This window comes from Bos javanicus, chromosome 6 (genome assembly GCF_032452875.1).
Source record: "Bos javanicus breed banteng chromosome 6, ARS-OSU_banteng_1.0, whole genome shotgun sequence".
NCBI lineage: Eukaryota > Metazoa > Chordata > Mammalia > Artiodactyla > Bovidae > Bos > Bos javanicus.
The window spans coordinates 29,675,062-29,698,378 of NC_083873.1; the positions used below are offsets into that span (position 1 = coordinate 29,675,062).

Here is a 23,317-nt window from a genome sequence, read left to right on the forward strand (position 1 = left end):
GGGAAGAAGCCGTGTCTTCAAGAGGTCAAAACAGGGCTACCCTGACAGAGCGGGGAGAACGAGCGGGCCCAGGTTCACAGGCCAGTTGTCTGGTGGCCCAGCGGCCACACCCTGGTCACCAGCCACAGTCAGCCTTCTCCGTCTCAACGGGGCCCTGGGCGTTGCCTGTAAGCAGCTGCCTATGACCTCATCACCAAGGTTCCTACCTTTCCTCTCCCTCTCAACAGATGGTTGTGCCTCCTAATAACAGACAGAATCGGAGCCATCAGACCTCTCGTCCTGCTCTCCTGCCGCCACGGCACACACTCACCCGCGTCGCTGTCCACGGCCACCTCTCCTGCCCGTTACAACATGACATTTTTACAGACAGAGAACAGGCACAACTATAGGACAACAGAGTGTTCTTTCCAAGGGGAGAATGAAACCATTTTATTAGGGGGAATGTTAAAACAAAGCCATATACAATTTGTAACAAATACAATTGTTTGTTCCCTAGATCTGAATAATTACAGTATATACAAATTCAGTAAGGCACTGGTTCCCCAAAAGAACACAAATGAGTCTTCTTTTGAAACAGACAACAAAATCCCTTATATAGTCTAACTTTTCTCCAAAAAATATGGCATTTTTGTTTTGTTTTACAAAAGGAATCATAAGTGCTAAATTAAGTCACTTCTGATGCCTTCCTTCCTTTCCATGGCTATGTGACTAAGTTTTCTAAGGAGCTATAACTATAGAATTTTTCAAGTTTAAAAAACTGTACTTCTTTCAGTGCCTTTCCACCTACCAACAAAGAAGAACAGACCAACAACACAAAACACTGTCACTTCTAACGAATATGCATGACTCTAGAAACATGAGAGTCGATCAGTATTCAGTCCTCGCTCTACCTGCTTACGCAGCAATTGAAACGTGTCGAAGAATTCCCTGTAAATAAAATCTTAGCGTATTTTATAAGAAGTTTTGTTTTGAGAATAAAAAGAATGGTCACTAGTGTCTTTCAAGCAGCGCGTTTCAGGAGGTCAGAGACCTGTCTCCTCACACACAATGTTCATATAACACTGCTGCCTGTGATGTAACAATCTACACCCTTTTATATAAATAAATATTATGTTTCACTTAGTACTTTATCATCCGTAATATTTTACTCTCTAATCCACATAATGGAGTTGTGCCAGACTCCAAACTGAACATAGTATTTATATATACATATATTTATATAATATACACACACATACATAAACTATAAACCCAAATATCTTAGCATACAAAACTTATATTAGCTAACAAGTAATATTTTAGGATTCCTTTGCAGCGAAAAGGTTAGAAGAAAATTGTAGTCTTTGAAATCGTCCTGAAAGTAAGCAATCATCTACATTATTTCCAGGTCCCCACTATTCTATTGAGAGACAAAACAAAAAAATAAAATTCACTTCTGAGCTACCAGAAATGTAAAAATCAAAATTAATTATTTGGAAGTGAGTAGGTAGTCTCTTTAAGAACAATTTAATATTTCCTAAGTGAGGTGGATTTTGGCAAGACAGGAAAAAAAATCTATTCATAAATAAATTCTTATATCATTAAAACACAATAGTAATTAACATGTCTTTTTAAGTATACCAGGAATAATTTTTAAATGTCCACAGTGAGTATACCAGGTTGGGAATTAGAGAGTAAGCTATCCATTTTTCTAAAGCAACCAAACAAATTATATGAAAGAAATTTGGACACTATCTTAATTTCTTTCCATTTTTCACAGGAACCAACACATCCCTAGAAATCTAGCTTACCTTCAAATCATCACCTCTCCACAGTATATTCTGATTTGAAGTTATCCATGTATAAGAACTTATGAAAAACAAAACCACATTGTTACCTAAGCACTAAGCCCAAACATCACCTAAATTTAGGGAAAATCAAGAAACACAAACATGTCCCCACTTAACTGACATAAATGTGTACTTATTTGTTTTGCAGATGGTCTGATTAGAGGCACTGAAGTTTCTCTCCTAGGCTCAGATGATTATTACACTTAGCTTTAGCCACATACTCCCTTCTAAGCAATCACAAAGAATATTTGACCTAAGAAAATGGAACATTTACACTATTACTCAGGTTATCTTAATATCAGTAAAAGCAGCATTCTAATCATAATTATATTTGGAATCAACTGTTTTTAATCTTTGAAAAAGCAGAAACTTTTTTTTTCATATTCAAGGATTAAGCAAATATTGTTACAAAGGAGCTGTGGTTATGAAGCATTGGGGAGTGAATGCTGAATACAGAACACTGCTTCCCCCAGACGGTAAGCACAGCTCACAGTCAGTCTCTGCCTTTGGAGGCTTTCTGGAGGAACCAGTCACCAGCTGCAAGCTCACTTCAGAAGTCAGGAAAATATTTTCTCATTTTTCATGCAGCTGTCACATTTCCAAAAACTCTCCATCCTTCAGCCACCAAGTGGGGAAATGAAAATGCGTTATAAAACACTGCCCCCTGGAGTATTCTGGGAAGAACAGAATTGCTGTTTTGGCGGAGGGGGGGGGGGCGGTTTAAGGGCAAAGAGGAGGGGCTTCCCAATTCTTTGCTAAACACAACAGAATTCTAAGAAGCAAAAAAAAACCACAGTCGGGAAGCAAATGAATAAGGTTCAGAGGGATGTGTACAATTGTACCCTTTATTATGCTCCTGTTGTTAAGGAATACTAGCCCTGTCAATGATTTGACTCCTGCTGCTCCAAAGTTTTTATGCCTACATAACTGAATAGCTGGAGAGATGTTCTGCACAAGTGCCACGGAGAAGAAAACAATAATAAATTAAAAAGTGAGTTGAACATCATGAAAATAAAAATAAACTGAGTCAGCACTCCTGTGATGCTATCACCTAAGACTTACATCCTCCATCTGTATCTATTCTAGACTCAGTCACGACAGCCATAATATCTTGTGGTCTCCACTAGCATTCCTCTGCTGTTCCATTTGGAAGTTATATTTATCTAATTAAAATTAGTTCAATTAACCTGATGTAAGTTTCCTCTCCTCTAAACTCAGACAGAGAAAAGGCAGATAATAACTCAAAAAACCCTCCTCGTACACAGTAAGTCATGCACACCTTTCCCCCTGCGCCCGAGGAGGTCTCTTCTGCACACCTAAGACATAAGCCACGTGCACCTCCATCCTCACCGCCTACCTTTCTGACACCATCTTCTTAGAGCACAAGAGCAAAGTATCTCTATTTTAAAGCGCCTTGTCTTCGACACAACTGACAGCCACTTAATATTGATCCTTTCATTTGAGAGATCAAAAGCATGCAGGGGTTCAACGTCCTACACACAAAAGCTTTGTGTTTAATGAAAGAAAAACCCTAACAGAATCAGAAATACAAAGTGGTTCTGAAGAACAGTGTTAACATTTACTTCTAGTAGAGTCACGCAAAACCTTCATTTGTCCCACATCCTCTGAAGCTGCAGGAGGTCACGGGTGGGAATCCCCAGAGGTGGTCCCACACAGGCGGTGCCGGCACCCAGGTGCGTTCACATTGCTGTGGCTGCCCCAGTGCAGGGCTGGCCAGAGTGGTCTGAGGAGGCAGGGGCACGTCGGGGCTTTTAAGATGAGTTCCATTCGGTTCTCCGGCTTCAACGATTGTCTTTTGGTTGGTAGAGTGCAACAACATTTTACCAATGGAAACACATATTTTAATTTACCTTCCAGCAGAGTTTCTGGGAAGAACTTTAGTTGTTATTCTTTAAACTAAAATAGTATATACCTTGAAACATTTACATTTTTGTTTTATTTTGGCAAAATTATCTTTTGAGGGAAAAAAAAAGGCAATCCCAAAATACTGGGCTTTCTTAGAAAGCAACATGCATCATATCTTGAACAAATTACCCAGGCAGTTTCTCCCTCCTACAGACAGACACGAGGAATCCGTGCTTCTGGAAACTTCTGTTTGTCCAGGCTGCTCCCTGAGAGGTAAGAATACACCCTCTGGGGAGCAGGAGGATGTGCGAGGCTGGTACTGTGGATGCTTCTGGAACATCTTTTGCTCTGCCCACAAACAGAAGAATATCTGCTGGCTTTGTCCAGAGACACTTACTCCTGCCTCAGAGCTTAATGTCCTGGGACTCTGACATTTTGGCAAGTGTCTTCTTAACCCGTAGGGCTGTCAGTCTTGAGGCAGGATTGTGAGCCCAGCATTCCGTCATGAGTTTCCCCATCTGCCTGAGACACTGCAGGAAGGAAAAGGAAAACTGGACTTACACGAGAGAAACGTATGATCTGTAAGGCTGGCACTCGATACTGGCTTTTAGTTCTGGGTTTCTGAAATTTGAATGTACTTTTAAAAGATAGTCTTAAAAGCATGTAGGCATAATATTCCATAAAAATTCCTTTCTCATGCAAATCTTAAAGGACTAAAACAAATTTTCATGTCTTGCTTGTGATAGGAGCAAGCAGGTGGCTTTGCTGATTGTAGAAGAGTGTCTTTGAAGTCAGATTAAACAAATACAGAAATACCCAGGGAGCCTGTATTCCGCTGCACACTCCTGGACTGTCTCTAACACTCGATGAACTTAAATCTTTTATCTAATTCCATACTAGTCAAACAAACGTGGTTATTCCTCAATCATAGCTGTCCGCTACAATAACAGCATCACACTATACCATTTAACAAGATTAATGACCTGTGCACAGCCTCACTACAAGTTTCTCCTGCGTTCTCCTGTGGCATGTCAATTATCGGCCTTCCTGTTGAAAAGCACCATTTCGTTTCATTAGAAATCCTCAGTGAAGGGACTCAGCAATATCAATGCCCATAATCACCTTCAAAATAATATAATCTCCAGCATCTTATAAAGCTTTCTGCACAGCTCACTGGGAAACATATGTATTATTTAGCATTTCAGTAACTGGCCACAAAACCAAAGAATCAAAAGTTATTTTTAAATGCAATTAACACTGAAGAATTAGTTTATAAACAGTGTTCTGTCCATTTGTCTGCACTGGCTTGGATACTGTTTTTTTTTTTTTTTTTTTTTTAAGGGATGCTTCAAACTCCTCTCAGAATGTGGCACTCCCCCAAGTGCTGCCAGACACTCCAGGTCTGAGGGGTCCAGAGTTTCCCAGGGTGGATGGAGAAGGGGTGAGCAAGGCGCAGAGCGGGCACGAGAGGCAAGGCTGGCCGGCTCACTTCCTGCTTCCGGCAGCTCCTCTCAGACCTGCTGTGTAGGTTTCACCAGGACGCACTCAGAGCCCGACTGAGCGTGGGTTTGTTCCCACAGCATCACGTCATCCTTATTAAGGAAGACCCACAGCACAGTCAGGCATCTCACGTAGGTCACCCTGTACCACTTCGGTGTACAGAAAACTCAATTCTTCAGATGCCTACCTCTTCTCTCATTAAATGAGAGAATGCTGTATGTGAGTCTGTCATGGAGAAAATTCATGATATTTTACACACGCACATTCGGAGAAGTAACAGCCTCTATGCAAGTGTCAGGACATCACCAGTAAATTAAATCATGTTATCAGTTATGTCGGCTAAATACTGACCCATTCAATGTATTTTGGAAGCAGCAAAATCAAACAGGAGAAAGGAACAGATAATGTAACATACTGCACTTATCTCCATATAAATTCCTGCAATGACACACCATTATCGTCCCAACAGAGAAGACGAATTCCTGCAATAAGTATTTGGAATTTTGGCAAAAGGAGAAAAGACCTCCAACCTCACCTCGTCGCTGCTCCACCGGTTGGGGAAGGAGGGCCGCAGCTTCTTGATACACACAATCTCTCTCATGTCCTCATAAGAGGGGTCACTGGGCACCAGGTCATGATAGGGGAGCTGATATTCTTCCACTATACCTGAAAATATGATCTTAATAAGGTTATTATTTTCTGTGAAGAGGAAATAAAAGTCTAACAAACAAACTGTTCTCAGAGGAAATTTCTATCAGCACCAAAGACAAGTTCAGGTTGAAAAACAGCAAAAAAAAAAAAAAAAAAAAATGCGACAAAAACCCACCAACCTTGAAAAAAATGGGCCCAAATGACACAATATTCAAAAAATGAATAAAAAGCACATGGAAAAATTATTATACACCTTCAAGCCTTTTTTCCTAACTTCTAAAAGCTAAGTAAACAAACAGCTCAAATTTACTTCTGATTTTATAATTGCTCTTGTACTCTGTGCCAAAATTTTAAAAATCTATATAAATCTTGTGCAAATTTGGCAGACACACCCCAAACTCATTCTGTACAATATGTAACTATTTCTACTACTGCAATATGAGATTATGAATCTCATAATAAATTTGGCAGTGTATCCTCAGTTCAGTTCAGTTCAGTCGCTCAGTCGTATCCAACTCTTTGTGACCCCATGAATGCAGCACGCCAGGCCTCCCTGTCCATCACCAACTCCCCAAGTTCACTCAGACTCAAGTCCATCGAGTCAGTGATGCCATCCAGCCATCTCATCCTCTGTCGTCCCCTTCTCCTCCTGCCCCCAATCCCTCCCAGCATCAGAGTCTTTTCCAATGAGTCAGCTCTTTGCATGAGGTGGCCAAAGTACTGGAGTTTCAGCTTCAGCATCATTCCCTCCAAAGAAATCCCAGGGCTGATCTCCTTCAGAATGGACTGGTTGGATCTCCTTGCAGTCCAAGGGACTCTCAAGAGTCTTCTCCAACACCACAGTTCAAAAGCATCAATTCTTCAGCGCTCAGCCTTCTTCACAGTCCAACTCTCACATCCATACATGACCACAGGAAAAACCATAGCCTTGACTAGATGGACCTTTGTTGGCAAAGTAATGTCTCTGCTTTTGAATATGCTATCTAGGTTGGTCATAACTTTCCTTCCAAGGAGCAAGCGTCTTTTAATTTCATGGCTGCATAACATAATGTCAGATGTACACTTTCTTTCTGCTTAATCATCAGAATGTATTCTTACACACTGAAAATTTAGAATACTATATTCCAGGTGGTGCTAGTGGTAAAGAATCTGCCTCCCAATGCAGGAGACATAAGAGACATGGGTTTGATCCCTGGGTTGGGAAGATCCCCTGGAGAAGGGCATGGCAGCCCACTCCAGTATTCCGGCCTGGAAAATCCCATGAACAGAGGAGCCTGGTGGGCTATAGTCCATGGGGGTCGTAGAGCTGGACACAACTGAGTGACTAACACTTTATTATGTCCTTTCTTGTAAATTCAAACCCATTTATAATCATGAAGGACCAGAAGGTTCAAAAGTTTTCTCAGATCACTCCAACTCACCATTTATTCTGTCCCCTGCTGAGATTACAGATCAAAAATATATGTACTATCTACGTCACTAATTCCTTCTGCTGTGTGTCATCTCCACATAAGACAATGAAAGCAAAGGTCTCCTGGACAGGAGATGCTCATTTCATTCCCGTTCTTCCTCCCTTCCTAATCCTCAAAATGATGGTTCTGGAAATCTTAAGCGAGGATGCTATTGATCTCATTCAGCTCAGATTTTCCTTGGTGCCTAATGCTGGTGCCTTACCTGGCTGGACGGATGCATGGTGGTGAGGTGGGTGTACAGGCCACCACAGACACAAAGCCAACCACACAAAATTATCAATTCACAGGAGTCTGTCTTTGCGCTCTAGGCCTTACTCCTCTCTCCTTATCATGCAATAACATTATCAAAATTTTCCACAACTGCTGCCTTTGTGTCTGAAACTTCAAAAATTTCTCTTTTCTCCCAAAGTCTGAAAGGCCTATACCTGGATATGTCTGCTTCACCCAAAAGTATCCAGACTAGAAAGATAAACCCCAAATTTCCAATATCCTCACAAAGGAGAATGTTAGAGAACAGAATCTCTGTGCTTGTCTCCTCTGGAAGAGCAAAGAAACTCATCTGCTGAGAGTCTATGATCTGCAAGGCATGAATAGTATATGTTATAATTTATCTTATTAGATTCTCAGAACTATGTTTATAAGATAGCACTATACAGATGAGTAAAGCTGATTTTGAAAGATTAAGTAACTTGCCCGATGCCATACAGTTGGTCTTAGACAGAGCCGGGTCTTTCTGACAAATATACATCAATCTCATATGGAGATAAGGGAACATGTTAGTACCTCTCTAACCCCCACAGGCAAAGACAGCCCTAGAAAAGCAACTAATACTCTGCTGTCTACATAAGGTTGGCTTGTTTCCTAAGTAGAGAATCCTGGCTCCTGTATTCCTGCACACAAGCTTTCAAATAAAGGCTTCTTGTAGCCCTATTCACTTTTAGATGTTCAAGAAAACATAATTAGAAAAGTAATCTACACTCTACTACTCCTTTAACTTCTGTAAACCTATCTTAATAAAAAAATAAGTGTAAGCATATTATTCAAAAACAGACTCGTTTACTCTTAATAAAGCATGAAATCATAATTACAAAAGGAGATTTATAAAATATCTGTTTAGGAAACTTGTCCTGCATTCGCTTTCCTTTTGACCTAAAGACGTCTCTTATTTCAGAGGGAAAGTTTTCTATTTTTAACTGCTTACACGAGGCACAGAGTTCCCAGAGTGACTAGAAGGCATCATTGAAGATGATCTTTCTATGAAAGTATGAATACCTGTTGATCTGTTGTTTCTCCTTCGTATTTAAATATGACTCTAAACGTAAGTTAAGTCTCTACCAACCAAAATGAAAAGTAAAAATAATAGCTAACGTGTACTGAGTGCTCTTTATATGCCAGGCAGTTTTAATTCTTTTTTACAATCATTGAAACCTCACAACAACCATCTGAGGTAGATACAATCATTCACGTCCTTCTGACAATAAGGAAACAGAAACAAAGAAAAATTTAGTAACGCATCAAAGGTTCACAAATAAATGGCAGGTCCAAGAAAAAAATCCCTGTACTAGTTAAGCGCCTGCTGCTCTATCAGATCCCTGGATAAGCTCAAATTTTTGAGAAAGTGAGGAACCAGCCATCCTGAGGAAAGGCAGCAATGTTACTTTCTGAACCAGCACAACCAAAAGTAGAGGCATAAACAGGGCACTTGATACGGAAAAGCCTGCAACTCAGCTCCTCACCTAAAAGATGTTCAAATCTGCCGAGAGCAAATTATGCAGCAATAAACGAAACACTACAAAGTATTACCTCTGAATATTTAAAAAAATCTTTTCTTAGTTTTACTAAGGAATCCTTATGTTTACAGAAAAGTTATCATGAACAATAATGACACTCTTATGCTTTAATTTCCTTTTGATACAAACTGATGCTTTCAAGCTCGTTTATGAGGACGTATCATAGAAATTCAAGAATTAGGGGCTTAAACAACGGGTGTCCCCCCACATTGATGTGTCTCCCTTCATCTGTACAGAGGAAGCCACAGGGAAGGGGCCATTGATGTTCGGGGTGAGGCCAGAAGCTGGAAGGGGTAGGAAAGGGGGTTTGACTTGATGGAGTACCTGCTGGAGGAAAAGCTCAGGAGAGAAAGGAGACAATATACATGGTAGAAGGGGGTGAGCTCTGAAAAGGCCAGAGGAAGCTGGCAGTGTGCCTGAAAGAGACTCAGCAGTAGTAGCAGGCGGAGGGAAGGTGGCGAAGACCGTTCTAAGATGTTAAATCCCATGGTTTGGGAGGACTGTGATTGCATCAACAGAAATACAGGAGAAAATCAAATCAAATCTGATTTAGTAAACAATGCAATAACTCTGATTTCTGACCAGAGAGAAAGGATTTGCAGCAGCTCCAGGAGTATCACTGTCACTTACCTCCTGATACACATCTCCTAGCGACCTCCCAAAGGATGAGTCCAAAGCTGTACATGTCGGCCATGATGTAAGACTGAAAGTGGTTTCTGTTCAAGCTCTCATCCAGCACTTCTGGAGGCATGTAGCGCTTGGTGCCAACTCGAGTGTTGGGGGGTATGTCAACTTCATTCGTGTCACTAAGGAGAAAGACAGGCAAAGCGCTATCAGCTTTGAAGAGGACCAATGAATGACAGGTCGGGGGATTCCTAATTCGGTGCTTTAGTGAAAGGTGAGAAAGGATATCCTTTCAAGGCGTAACGTTTCCCTAAAAAATTTCTTGCCAAAAGTTCGATAATCACAGGTCAAAACCCAATGAAGATGACAAGCAGAATGAAGCTACAACATGTAAGATAGCACTGCCACAAGATCAGTGTAAACTCTACATTATTGCTATGAATAAATACCTATTCAATGTCAAAATCACCGTCCATCCCTTCATATATTAGCCCTTAAAACTGGCAGATGCACATGTGAATTTGGTTTATTTGAGACAGTATTTCTTAAGCCAAGTGTTGGGAGGCTTTTGCAGCTACAAACAAGTAAGAAGGGACAGGAGGAGAGGATCAACGAAGATTTGCAAAGGTTTTACTTTGATAAGCAGAGACCTATAAAAAGGATTTCTACTAGCACTATTATTTCATAAACCAAATAACATGTATTTTTTAATAAAAAGGAAAATAACTGAATATATTATCTTTAGCTTCCAGACGATTTCACAACATGATCTATTAATTATTATTATTCTGCATAGACAGGGAGAAAATTCCTGATGGAAGGACAGTCATCTGCAGGCTGGCATGTGGGAACCACGGTCTCAGTGCAGTGAGCTGGAGCCGGAGCTATGAACCCACTTTGCAAATCTGCCAAACTATGATTGCATGAGAAGCTGACAATTAATGAGAGGAGACATGTAACATCACTTCCAGCACAATGCTAAGCACGCATCACGAGTTCAACAAGTCCCACAGCTCAAAAGAAACTAGAGGAAATATGGAGCAACGAACCCCTGTTTTGATGGATGAATCAACTGCAAAACAGAAAAGATTAACAACAACAAAAAAAAAACCTCATGATTAACCTGAAGTCTCTAGAAAATCTGTGATAAACCTTCCTTTCTCTTGATTCCCAAGAGTTTTTCTTTTTCTTTTCATCAGACTCCACTCACTCTCAACCACTGATATGTTTGTTCTTTTTCCTCAATGCAGAAAACAGCTGCATATATCAAATACCACACTGTTCATCATACTGCATCACAGACAACAGCAAATTTAGCAAAGCACAAGCTGGAATCAAGATTGCTGGGAGAAATATCAGCAACCTGAGATATGCAGATGATACCATTCTAATGGCAGAAAGTGAAAAGGAAATAAAAAGCCTCTTGATGAGGGTGAGAGAGGAGAGTGAAAAAGCTGGCTTGAAACTCAACATTCAAAAAACTAAGATCATAGCATCCAGTCCCATCATTTCAAGGCAAACAGAAGAGGAACAATGGAAGCAGTGACAGATTTTATTTTCCTGGGCTCCAAAATCACTGCATAGGGTGACTGCAGCCATGAAATTAAAAGATGCTTGCTCCTTGGAAGAAGGGCTATGATAAACCTAGACAGCATATTAAAAAGCAGAGACATCATTTTGCCAACAAAGGTCTGTAAAGTCAAAGCTATGGTTTTTCGAGTAGTCATGGATAGATGTGAGAGGTAGGCCATAAAGAAGGCTAAGCACCAAAAAACTGATGCTTTCAAATTGTGTTTCAGAAGAAGACTCTTGAGAGTCCCTTGGACTGCAAGGAGATCAAACCAGTCAAGCCTAAAGGAAATCAACCCTGAATATTCATTGGAAGGATTGATGCCGAAGCTCCAATACTCTGGCCACCTGATGCAAAGGGAAGACTTAACGGAAAAGACCCTGAAGCTGGGAAAGACTGAAGGCCAAAGGAGAAGGTGGTGGCAGAGGATGAGATGGTTGGATGGCATCACTGACTCAGTAGACATGAGTCTGAGCAAACTCTGGGAGATAATGGAGGGGATCCTCGTGTGCTTCAGTCCACGAGGCAGCAAAGAGGTGGACAGGACTGAGCGACTGGGCAACCACCACCACACAGTGGCTTTGGGGGAAGAAAAAAAACAGCTTGGGGTCGGATCTTACTGCCTCAATCTCTATCTTCAAAAACATAAAACACAGTGTCATTGGGAAAATCTGAAGGGTGGCAGTTATCCCGCTGTAGATCGCAAAACTGTTAACATTTACTAAAACTTATAAAGCTTCATTCTTACTACCATTTAAAATTCGCTTCCATCTAAAATTCTTTAGCTAAAGCTATTTCACCAGATGTGTCACTAGGATACTCATTAGGCCCCTCAAGATCTTTTAAAAGCAACAACTCTGAAGGAGCCCATTTTCCTAAAATAACAGTTAAAGGAAATTTTTTTAAATGAAAAAAAAAAAAAAGAGTTCATACTCCTTTCCATCAGCAAATGTAGGTCTCAGTGCTCTAGGCTTTTTTCTAAGGCTAGAAAGAGTATAAAATATGAATCACAGTATTTATCAGCAGGACATAATAGAAAAAGGTCACCCGTGTACCTAAAGAGTACATAGTAAGGAACACAAAAGAGAAGAGGCTGAATGATAATGTGGGAAAATAACAGATGTCAAAGATGCCACAGAGGCTCCCCCTTCAATTATAAAGCAATTTCTCTCCTCCTCTTCTACCCACTGACACCTCTCATGTGAACACACAGCGGGTTCTTCATTATTGTGTAACCTGTGTGTGTTATAGTTTATGACCTTGAACCACTGGGGGAAACCAGTGCTGGGTTGGACAGAGGATTCTGGGTTCTGTGCAGAGAAACGAGCATGGGGGTTTGCAGATGGAAAGAAGACGGCGAACGGCTTAAATCATCTGCCAGAACATGTTCTGGGAAAGAAAACCAAGAACATGGGCCCCACAGGAGTACATTTAGGCCAAAGGCATACTCTCATAACCTCAGTTGGTAACGATTTTAGATAATTCTTTTCCATTCTTATACTTAGTCCTTAATCTTTTAGTTGGATTTGGGAGGTCAAGAAGGGCTAACAGAATGCGTGGCATGGAGACATCTATGGGAAAACTAAAAACTAATTGGTACTGGAGGATAACAGATTTAGGATTTGTGATGGCCAGACTATTTATAGTTCTCTAGACTCTCATTCCCTCAAACATGGAAAAAACACTTGGTCGAGGACTTTGCTTGTCCATCAGATGCTCCAAAACCATCTCCTTACTTACATAGTACCCTAGCCACTACTGTCCCTCTCCCACCCTGTGCTTTCCATCCTAAGTGCCCTCCCACCAGCGCTGGAATAACTATCTCCCCCGGGAGAGCTGAATAAATATCTTCCCCTAGAAGAACCTGAATAAATATTCTCCTTTGTGGCATCTCAATGAATATTCATCTTCCAACCAAAGACTGTAAACTCCTCTGAGCCCTGAATGACATCATAATCATTGGGTTTGTCCCTAAAGAGCAGGTCTCCACTCCGTCTCCATTCACCACGTGTCTTGCACATGGCAGTAGGGAATACACTTTAAATGAAAGAAGGAAAAGGTTTTTTAATAGTAAACTTTTCTATGTATGATTTAAAGAAAAACTTAAAAATCTCTATTATACATAGGCCATAAAATGAAACATTGCAGCCATGTAGAAAGATAAATTGCATTTTGTTCAGCAAATTAATTTTGTACAGGACTATCAACCCAATGGCAAAAGCCTTCAGCACTATATGTTAAAGAACAAACATACTTATTATAAGTAATTTCCATCCAACATTATAAAGTATTAGTTTCTCCAAAACATCCGGCTCTGTCCCTTTTGCCTCATGAGGGTTTTCCTAGTTGAAAGTAATTAAACTACATTTCTCTCCCAGGTATTCAGTCACATCATCTTAGCTGTTTCCAAATAAGGGGAGAGAAAAATGGAACTTGTATTTCTCTTCAAGGTCACAAAGAGAAATTAAAGTGATTTAGCACTGGGGCAGCAAAAGCAAAGAAAGCAGAAGGGACAGGAAGTACAATCAGAGGGGTTCTTCCCCAGGCCCAGCGTTAGGACGAGATGCAGATCTTTAAGGACAGGTATGAGTACCTGAAGGAAAGGCCCCAGGAGAGAGAAAGAAGCAGACGAGGGCAGGTGGCCTCACCATCCCCTGCTTTCCTTTTCCGTGGAGGATGGGAGGGCCAAGAGAAGAGTTTGGCAAGAAGAGATGGATGCAGCACCTCTTATTTGGGGCCACAAAGCAAGTGAGAGATTTCAAGGAAACTACTCCAGGTTGGGGAGGAAAGCAAAGATGACTTAGGGTGTGTATGTGTGTGTGTGTGTCGGAGAGAAGGGGGGTGGGGAAAACGCAAACAGACAGACAGACATAGAAGAAGAAAAAGATACAAGACCAAGGCTTTTCTCTCTGAAGCTGCAAGAAGGCTATATGTACTAAGGAGAGGATGGTAGAGGTGAGGCCCTCTCCTGGGAGAGGGCATCTTATCACTGACACTGTTTAGAACTTCCGCACATGGAGATCATTTTAATGGGTTATGTTGTCTACAAACCGGGCAGCCTCTTACTGCCTGTGCCCAGGCAGCTGCCTGCAGTGGCCCAATATTGGTGTCTACAGTGGCGTGTAGACTGCAGGTGTTGGTAAAACTGAGGAAAAGAATCAAAGAGTCCTTGTGGATGCAGAAAGGCTGGAAGTGGGGCCTCCTTCCAGGATCCTAAGAGACCAGAGAATGAACCTGAGCACCCTTCCAACTCAGTGGAGCAGGGTGTGCCTTAAACTCTTGGGTCTCATGCACTGGAAAAAGGACAGAAAGAATTTTATTTTGATGGCAGGGAATAAAGCAGGTATTTAAAAGTATAATATCTATCTTAACCTTAATTTTTTTATATTAATTAAGCTTCTAATTATGAATCCATAAGCAGAGATTCTTTCAAGGAATGTTACCACACATTTCTTGCAAGAAACTAACCACACATGAACCACAGCAGAGAATACTGAATCACTTGTTAGAAAGACAAAAATGCCTTTCAAAGCATGAAATATTCTCATAGAAGAAGGGACTATGCACATCCTTCATCTCTCCTATTGTATCTTGCAAATAGCTATTGAACTGACTTGCTGAACTGAGCTCTGCCTAGGCAGATGTTAACCAACGAGAAGGGTTTTCTGCAGCACCAACAGAATTCACTGCTCCTATGAGTAAACCCTGAGACATCTCAGGGTTTCTTAGAAAGAGAAGCTTGACATGGAAACTCTTCAAGAAGGTGGATGAGGCTGCAGAAACCCTGCTTGGGCGTGCTGCCACTCATGCTTGGTCTGTGACTTAACCATGTCCCTTTTTTTGAAAACCACTAAGTATACACACCAGAAGCAGTGGTGTGTATGTCACTGAGAGACAAAGAACACTGAGAACCTTCTGGGCCAGACTCTCCATCTCCTCTGCACTTGGACAAATGGGCAGGCATCAATCTGGAGATGTGTGTTACAGCCCAGTCTTCACTGTAGGCTTTCTATATAAAATATAATACCTGAAAGGCCATAAGCCAGGCAGGACTTACTCCCTCACTAAGAAAACATATCATTCTGTCCTTGAAGTACCAGAGGGGCTGTGTGATCCTCCAGAGGGCAGGGTGGAAAGCTCTGTAAGTTCCTTCATGAGATTCCACGTTTCACTGTTTTCTTATCCCGAGAGATTAAGGTTAATGGGAGTGTCTCTCGTGGCATCACCCGGATTCCATCTCCCTTCGGCTGATGAGGTGCATCAGCACTTACATCATTTTCAAGAGTGTGCACGAAGAAAACAATACAGCATAAATAAGTTAAGTGAGCAGGAAACCTCTAACGCATTGTCCACCCTCTGTGAACATCACTGGCTGCTGCTGCGGCTAAGTCACGTCCGACTCTGTGCGACCCCATAGATGGTAGCCCACCAGGCTCCTCTGTCCCTGGGATTCTCCAGGTAAGAATACTGGAGTGGATTGCCATTTCCTTCTCCAATGCATGCATGCAAAGTCGCTTCAGCCATGTCTGACTCTGTGAGACCCCATGGACAGCAGCCCACCAGGCTCCTCTGTCCACGGGATTCTCCAGGCAAGAATACTGGAGTGGGTTACCATTTCCTTCTCCAAACATCACTGGAAACCTCCCCAAAATGATTTAAAAGCCTGAGAGAACACTTAGCACACAGAGACCACAGCAAAGATTAAGTTCTCACAGGAAGTTCACATGTGAAGTTTGAGAACTCAACACTGAGTTAGCTTTGACCCCACTTGTAGTACAATGCTGTAAATATCTGTGCACATATGCTTCATACTCCCCCGCAACAGGAAAGTCGGGCAGAGTGAAAACCAAAGAACTGTGTACAGCAAGGTTTAAAAGTGAGGCTCAAAAATTGAGAAGACCAAAGTTCCTCTGAAACATATGAAATAAAAACATGAAAAGGACTTCCAATTACCAAATTCAACATCCATTTAATATAAAGGAAACTGAGGCCCAGGGTGGTAAATGATCCCACAGCTGCTAGTTAGCCATATGAGGTCTTTGCGATAGCTATTGAAGTTGTTCATCTGAGCTAGTATCCTCATATCCTTCCTCTCTCCATTAAACAGTCAATATATGCCAAATAAATCTCTGAATTATCCCTTAATGTATTTCCTTCCACTGCTTATGTCTGGGTTTGTATGAAATTTGAGAGTTCATTTAGTTCATTCCCATTAAGCAGAACTAAGTTTCAGAAATATAATAGATACTCATTTTCCTGGTTTTTTTTTTAAGGTCTATTAAGACAATGAGTTCTTAATTACTTTGATACTGCCAACAAGTACTGATTCAAAATAATATCTCTAATGGGTAACTCACTATGTCATGTCAAATGAGAAACATCACATAACAACATGGACTCTCAAGATGCCCAGTGAAGAGGAGGGTAAGATGAGGCATGCACTAAAATAATTACAGGGTCAGGCAGGCAAGGGTCAGAAAATTATCATGGGAGTAGAAGAGATGATGTCATCCTTCCTACCTGGGGGATGAGTAAAGTGACTTAGAGGTAACTCTGAGACTGGATTAAGTAACATGGAGACGCAAGGGCATTCCAAGCTATATGTTGTCTGCTGCTGCTGCTGCTAAGTCGTTTCAGTCGTGTCTGACTCTGTGCGACCCCTGAGACGGCAGCCCACCAGGCTCCCCTGTCCATGGGATTTTCCAGGCAAGAGTACTGGAGTGCCATATGCTGTCTAGCCAAAAGCAAACCAGTAGCAAACATGGAGTATACATGGAAAACACACAAATAAGTTCAGCCTTGCAAAATAAAGCATATAAATTGGAGAGTTTTATGTCCATATAAATTGGACATAAAAATAGAAAGGTATATTTAATTCAGCGTGTGAAAAATCCCTGGAGATAAGAGGGAAAAAAAATGCTTTTTCCCTTCATCCCATAGTCCATATGGAATCATTCATTTAAGCTTTATACAAAATTTTGAAGCAACCCCTATATAACGAGCACCAAGGAAAGACTAGAGATGTAAATTTAAGAAAAACATGGTATCTACCTTCACGGAACTTCGTCTCCAGTGACAATGACAGAAAAGCAGTCACTGATGACCATACAACAGAAACTCACTGAAAGCCAGGCTTGTAAGGGAATGGTAATAGGGGTTCTAAAGGATAAAATTATGAAGTAGTAGCTACTAAAATAAAGGAGAGGATATTGGGTATTCAGATAAAGATAAAAGCATATTACAAACACTCAGAGGTGTGAGAGAAATTACGTTTTAACCCAAAGCCAGAGCAAATGATGAAATTATGATGATGCCCAAAATTATGCTTCAAGAAAGTATATCTTGCAGCAGTATGTAAAAGACAAATTGGGAAGAGGAAATAACTACAAAATGCTTTACTCCAGAATCTAGAAAAATGGTAGGAGGCCCCCAACTGGCCCAGTTCCAGCGGGAATATCATGGAGACAGAATTCATTCAACTGAGCAATCTTAGGGAACAAAGGGAATAAGCCTCACACTTTAGAATGGATCCACCAAAACTGGGAAATGGGGAGAGAAAGCATGTGCAGCATGATATTGAGAAGTGGAAAAATGCTTAAGAAAAAGAGAGCAGAACCCACAGAGAGAAAGGAGGAGAACCTGGAATAAACACACTAGGAACACAGGAGCAAGAAAAGTGTGGGCACAGGGCAGGTGGGCCGATGGGAAAAAAGGCTTCTGGTGACAAAATCCATGCTGTCCTTCAGTAAAGGAGCTTCAGAAGAGACGGAGCAGCAGCCAAACTGCAAATACCGCGAACTGCTGGACTGTGAAAGCAAATTACTCTTTAGAACTCTTAAGAAATTTCACAGGGAGGGAAGGAGAAACGCTGGCAATTTAAGAAGCATCATGGAAAGTTCCCTGTGGTAGATGAGACTTAAAAAAGGGTGTAGGTCAGAAAAAAGAATTCAGAAGAGAGAGAAGATTCAAATCATCTTTATTAGCAGGAGCTCATATTTCTAACTTGAATCTACAGTCCAAAGCATTTCCTCCTGCTTTGTTTTTAAAGACCAAGGACTTCAATTTGCTACCCTCTACCTTCCCCAGTTGGTGAAGACCTTTATATATTTAGGATTTATCATTTTATCACCTCTCCATCTTTACTTCTGGGTGAAAATACCAATCCCTTAGTCCTTTCTCGTCAGTTTTATTCTTTGTCTTGGCTTTTCCTTTATGTCCTTCTCCATATTCTACAGAGTCTCTTTGGGGGAAAAAATCCATAATAAGGTCCAATAATTTAATAAAAGCTGGGCCTAAACTGAATTTTTAAAAAGCAGGTATAAGATGATCCCTCTTTTCTTGTAGTTTGCAAACTCATTTCGTTTTGTTTTCAAAGCAGAAGAATCATCTTTCTAATTAAATCCTACACGATAAAGGAGCTGCCATGAATACAACAAAGGTAAGCAAACCAGAACCCCAGCTATGGGCATTCTTCTTGCCCATCCTGCAGAAGCTGCAGTGCTGAATACTGGCACTCTGTTGCTTATTCATTTCTAACATTTCTCATAGAATACCTCTGCAAGTTATCTTTCTTATAACACATAAAAAATGCCTTTATCACTACATAATTGTAGCTCTTTCCTGAAACCTCTTCCTACCTAACAAATGTTATGCAGAATTCTGAGCACACAATCCCAGGCATTAGCAACTTCTTTTCTTAACAGATTCATGACAGCTCAAACCTATGTGAACAATGTCTTGAAGTCAGGTCACTGATAAGCTTAGAAACAATAGAACTGACCCAAACACTGTTTATTTGTTGCAAAGAAGATGTTTCTTCTTTTTCCCCTCCAGGAAAAGTCAAAGTTAGCAACATTCCTCCTCCACTAAATATCCTAGAAGCCCTGAGAGACAAAATACATCATCTATAAAAAATGATAGAAAAGAACCATAAAAAGTATATTTGTTTACCTTGATACTAACCTAATAAACTTAACAGCCAAGCCCAGGTCAGCTATACAGCAAGTTCCATTTTTCTTCACGAGGATGTTCTTACTTTTCAGATCTCGATGGGCAATTGCTGGTTTGCCTTGAGTACTAAAGATTTCAGTGTGTAAGTGACACAGGCCACTGACTGAGGAATAGGCTAACTTCAACATCGACTTAGTATCTAGGGTGGTGGACTTCAGGTAATCATAGAGGGAACCGTTTTCATGATAATCTGTGATTAGGTACAGTTGTGTCCAGGACCCCGTCCCTTTGATATCTGCAGCAATGAAGCCTAAAAGGAAAGAAGACAAAAAGGGTTGAAGCTACGTGTTTTCTAAATACTACCAGGATAATTCATTTTTTCAACGATCATCCTTTGTCATAGGTGTCTTTTATTCGGCATCTCATTCGGTTTTCTGATTGTGCTTATGAGAGCATTAAATTACTAATACCCATCATTGTTGCAATTTAGTTCCTAAGTTGTGTCTGACTCTTTGTGACCCCATGGACTGTAGCCCACCAGGCTCCTCTGTCCATGGGATTTCCCAGGCAAGAATACTGGAGTGGGTTGCCATTTCCTTCTCCAAGGAGTCTTCCCGACCCAGGGATTGAACCTGCATCTCCTGCTTGGCAGGTAGATTCTTTACCACTGAGCCACCTGGGAAGCCCATCACAGATAACCAAAACAGCAGGGGTGGAGAAACACTAAGCATTTGTATCTGAAGACAGGATACCTTTCCAATCAGTAGCTGATATTTAAATTATTTCTAAGTTAACAGTAAATAGTTCATGGTATTATAATTACACATAAGACACTGTTTACAAAACAGGCACACACTCCAGGATTAGCTGACACTCTTTCTACTTGAATAATCCAGCTAGATCATTTCTAACTTAAAAAGGAAATCAATTCTCAATATAAACTCTGGATATAAATAAACCCTGCAGATAAAATTCCCATAACTTCACAGTACTTAGACAAAAATGTGCTCCTTCAAATCCCTAAGAAATTTGAGAAATTTTGGTATTGCATTTGCATTTCCTGTCCCTGAAGAAAAAAAAAATAATTTGAACATGTTTCATTTCAAGCCCACCATCCATTCATAGAAGTGCCTTCGTCATTCCTCCTGTGAGGTCTCCCATTAGATGTGCATGACATTCTTGGGCTCAGGCCAAAAAGAAAATGTCTATATATTTCATAGAGGGTCTAGGCAGATGAGTTAATATGCAGATGTTAACAGAAAAAGCGAGGAAAGCTAGGAAACCCTGAACATCGCTAATACAGACTTATACTCACCCAAGATGTTTTCATGCCTCATCAACACCGTCTGATATATTTCTGTCTCTCGGAACCAGCTGGCCTCCTCTGTAGTGAAGAACACTTTCACAGCTACCTTTTCGCCACGCCACTTTCCCATCCAAACTTCCCCATAGCGACCTTTTCCAATCTGTTTCACCATCTGAATTTGCTTTGCTATCGTCCTCTGGACCTGTTAAATCCCCCAACACACTGTTAGTGTATTCAGAGCAGTACAGATTTGTTTAAAATGTTTTATTTTTTCCTTCAGAGAAGAAAACAATTGCATGTAAAATATATTTAGTCAGTAGTTTTTCTTTATATGGGTTTCCCAGGTGGCAGTAGTGGTAAAGAATCTGTGTGCCAATGCGGCAGACACAAGAGACTCGGGTTCGATCCCTGGGTTGGGAAGATCCCCTGGAGGAGGAAATGGCAACCCACTCCAGTATTCTTGCCTGGAGAATCCCATGGACAGAGGAGACTGGTGAGACAAGTTATTTTTATTTACTTATTAATTTTACTTATTAATTTATGTTGCCCTCTTTTAAATATACATTTGAGACTGTTGGTTTTGAGTGCTTGAAGTATTGTTTCCAAATTATTATTTCATTTTACCAATTATTATTTTCACAGAGAAAAACACTTGAAGGGTTCACAGTAACTGGCAGAAAAGAATACTTTTCACTTCTACCACTAGCGTGGGCCACTAGATACTCTGAAGGGAACCATACCACTATATGCTTCGATGACATACAACAAAACAGAAAGGTACTGCACTGTTGGGCATACTCAGAAATACTCGCAGAGGAAATCTCTAAGCGGGAGGTGTAGGCAGAGGAAGGAAAAGAGGAAGGGAAGAGTTAAGAAGAGCGCAGGGCTAGATGAGCATTCAGCATATACAAATGCCAGGCTGCTATATGGGCAAAGAATAACACCAGCCTTGAGATCTAGACGATGAACTCTGACCCTTTTAAAATGAGAAACACCGAACCCTGGGCTTTAGCATTAAGCCTGGACCACTGAATGGGACCAAATTTGCCCTAGTTTGCTAGCACACCACCACCATGGCTCCTGGCAAAAACAAATACAAATCCTCTCTTGAGGAAATTATTACAGAATATGCTTCACTCCACTACTATGGAAGGATACTAGAGCCTCTGAAGGAGCTCCTGCCACCTGACAGCTTGGTCATGGATAAAATAAAAGAAACAAAAAAGTGTAATGCATTATTGGGCTCACAAGGGAATAAAGGAAATCCCCAAGGTGGGGAGGGGAGGGAGAGAAGGAAGGGAAGAAAGAAAATAGAGGGAGGGAAAGGAAAGAGAGAGGATCCCACAGGGTAAATGCCTTAAAACAAAAGGAAACACCCACTGCAAATGAGGCAAGAGGAAGAATCCAAATAGACTTAACACCTTCAGATTACAGATACTGGAAACATCAGATACAGAATGCCACACTGCGTGAGATGTGTGACGAATGTGAAGAGTAGGAGACAGAATGAAACATAAGCAAGGAGTAAGAAATCACTGAAAACTATGCTTTGAGGTGGAAGGGCTCTCACAACCAAAAATGTAAAACGGAAAGGGAGAACAGCCCATTAGAGCTGGGGAAAAAGCAAAGCTATGAGAGCGCTCTGAAGAATTACGAAGTGCAGCAGAGACAGGCAGAAGGAAAACAAGAGGCTCAAGCGGCATAGGGGTTAAATGTCTCTTTACACATGATCAGCATTCAGTCTGTGCTTAGGTTTTTAAAAACACCATGACTAAAGGGGCTAAGTGTTGGTGACTATTTACATAATTTGGGAGATATAAAAAAATCAAACATAGAACTCTCATAAGATCTGCTTAGAAAGTTGGGATGTACTCTTCCCAGAGATAGGCTTTGCATTAAGTAAATTTAAAGTGTTTCTTTCTGTATTTATACTTTTAAGGGTCATGTAACTATACTGAGTTAACTATATATATGAGCTACTGTCATTAACCTGAGCAAACTCCAGGAGATAGGGGAGGACAGGGAAGCCTGGTGTGCTCTAGTCCATGGGGTCGCAAAGAGTTGGATGCAACTTAGTGACTGAACAACAACAACTATACTGAGCTCACCTAGATAATCTCATCTCAAGGTCAGCTGATGAGCAACTTTAGCATGTGAGCCACCAGGGAAGCCCAGCTGATGAGCAACTTTAATTCCCCTTTGCCTTGTAAAACAACAGATTTTAGGGCTAAGGACATGGACATTGTGGGGGCTAGCATTCTGACTACCACGGATGTCTACCAATTGGGATGGGTTCTGTTTTTGTCTAATGAATGATTTCATCAATTCAAGACGTAATGCTATCCTTTGCCAGAATCATTAACAGCACTAATATCAGACTGAAAGCTTTTGGGGACAAGATAAAGTCTTTTTCTTTTCCTCTAAAAGAATTAAAGAATAAAAGCATTGCTGACATGCCGTTAAGTCACTCAGGCTGAAGGAAATGAGGCATCAAGTGTACGCGTAGACGAGCCTCCCTCCCTTTAGGAGTCGAAAGGCCCTGCAGGAGACAGTCAGTCCATTTCCCTCCCAAACAAGGGAGCAGAAGCATCAAGAGCGCCGAGCAGCTGAGGGCCATCCATAAGCAGTTAAACTACTGGCCTGAGAGGAGACTTCCTACATTGATTAAAGAAGTATTATTGATTTACAGTTGTTACAAAGCATTGCTTGTGTAAATCCACAGATCATTTCCTAATATAAACAGTTTTAAGTCCACTTTT

The 23,317-nt window shown here is 41.0% G+C and overlaps 1 protein-coding gene across 30 annotated transcripts in view; it reads right to left on the minus strand.

Annotated features, from left to right (window-relative positions):
* Nucleotides 1-401: 401 nt before the first annotated feature.
* Nucleotides 402-23,317, minus strand: part of BMPR1B (bone morphogenetic protein receptor type 1B) — a 454,161-nt gene continuing 431,245 nt past the window's right edge. For all 30 annotated transcript variants that reach the window (XM_061419616.1, XM_061419639.1, XM_061419635.1 and 27 more), the window contains 5 exons: nt 20,568-20,760; nt 19,265-19,562; nt 9,739-9,914; nt 5,731-5,861; nt 402-4,225 (listed from right to left, as the gene is read on the minus strand). In XM_061419616.1, coding sequence (XP_061275600.1) covers nt 4,100-4,225; nt 5,731-5,861; nt 9,739-9,914; nt 19,265-19,562; nt 20,568-20,760 — 924 coding nt within the window. In that variant the 3' untranslated portion in view covers nt 402-4,099. The remainder of the gene's footprint in view (nt 4,226-5,730; nt 5,862-9,738; nt 9,915-19,264; nt 19,563-20,567; nt 20,761-23,317) is intronic.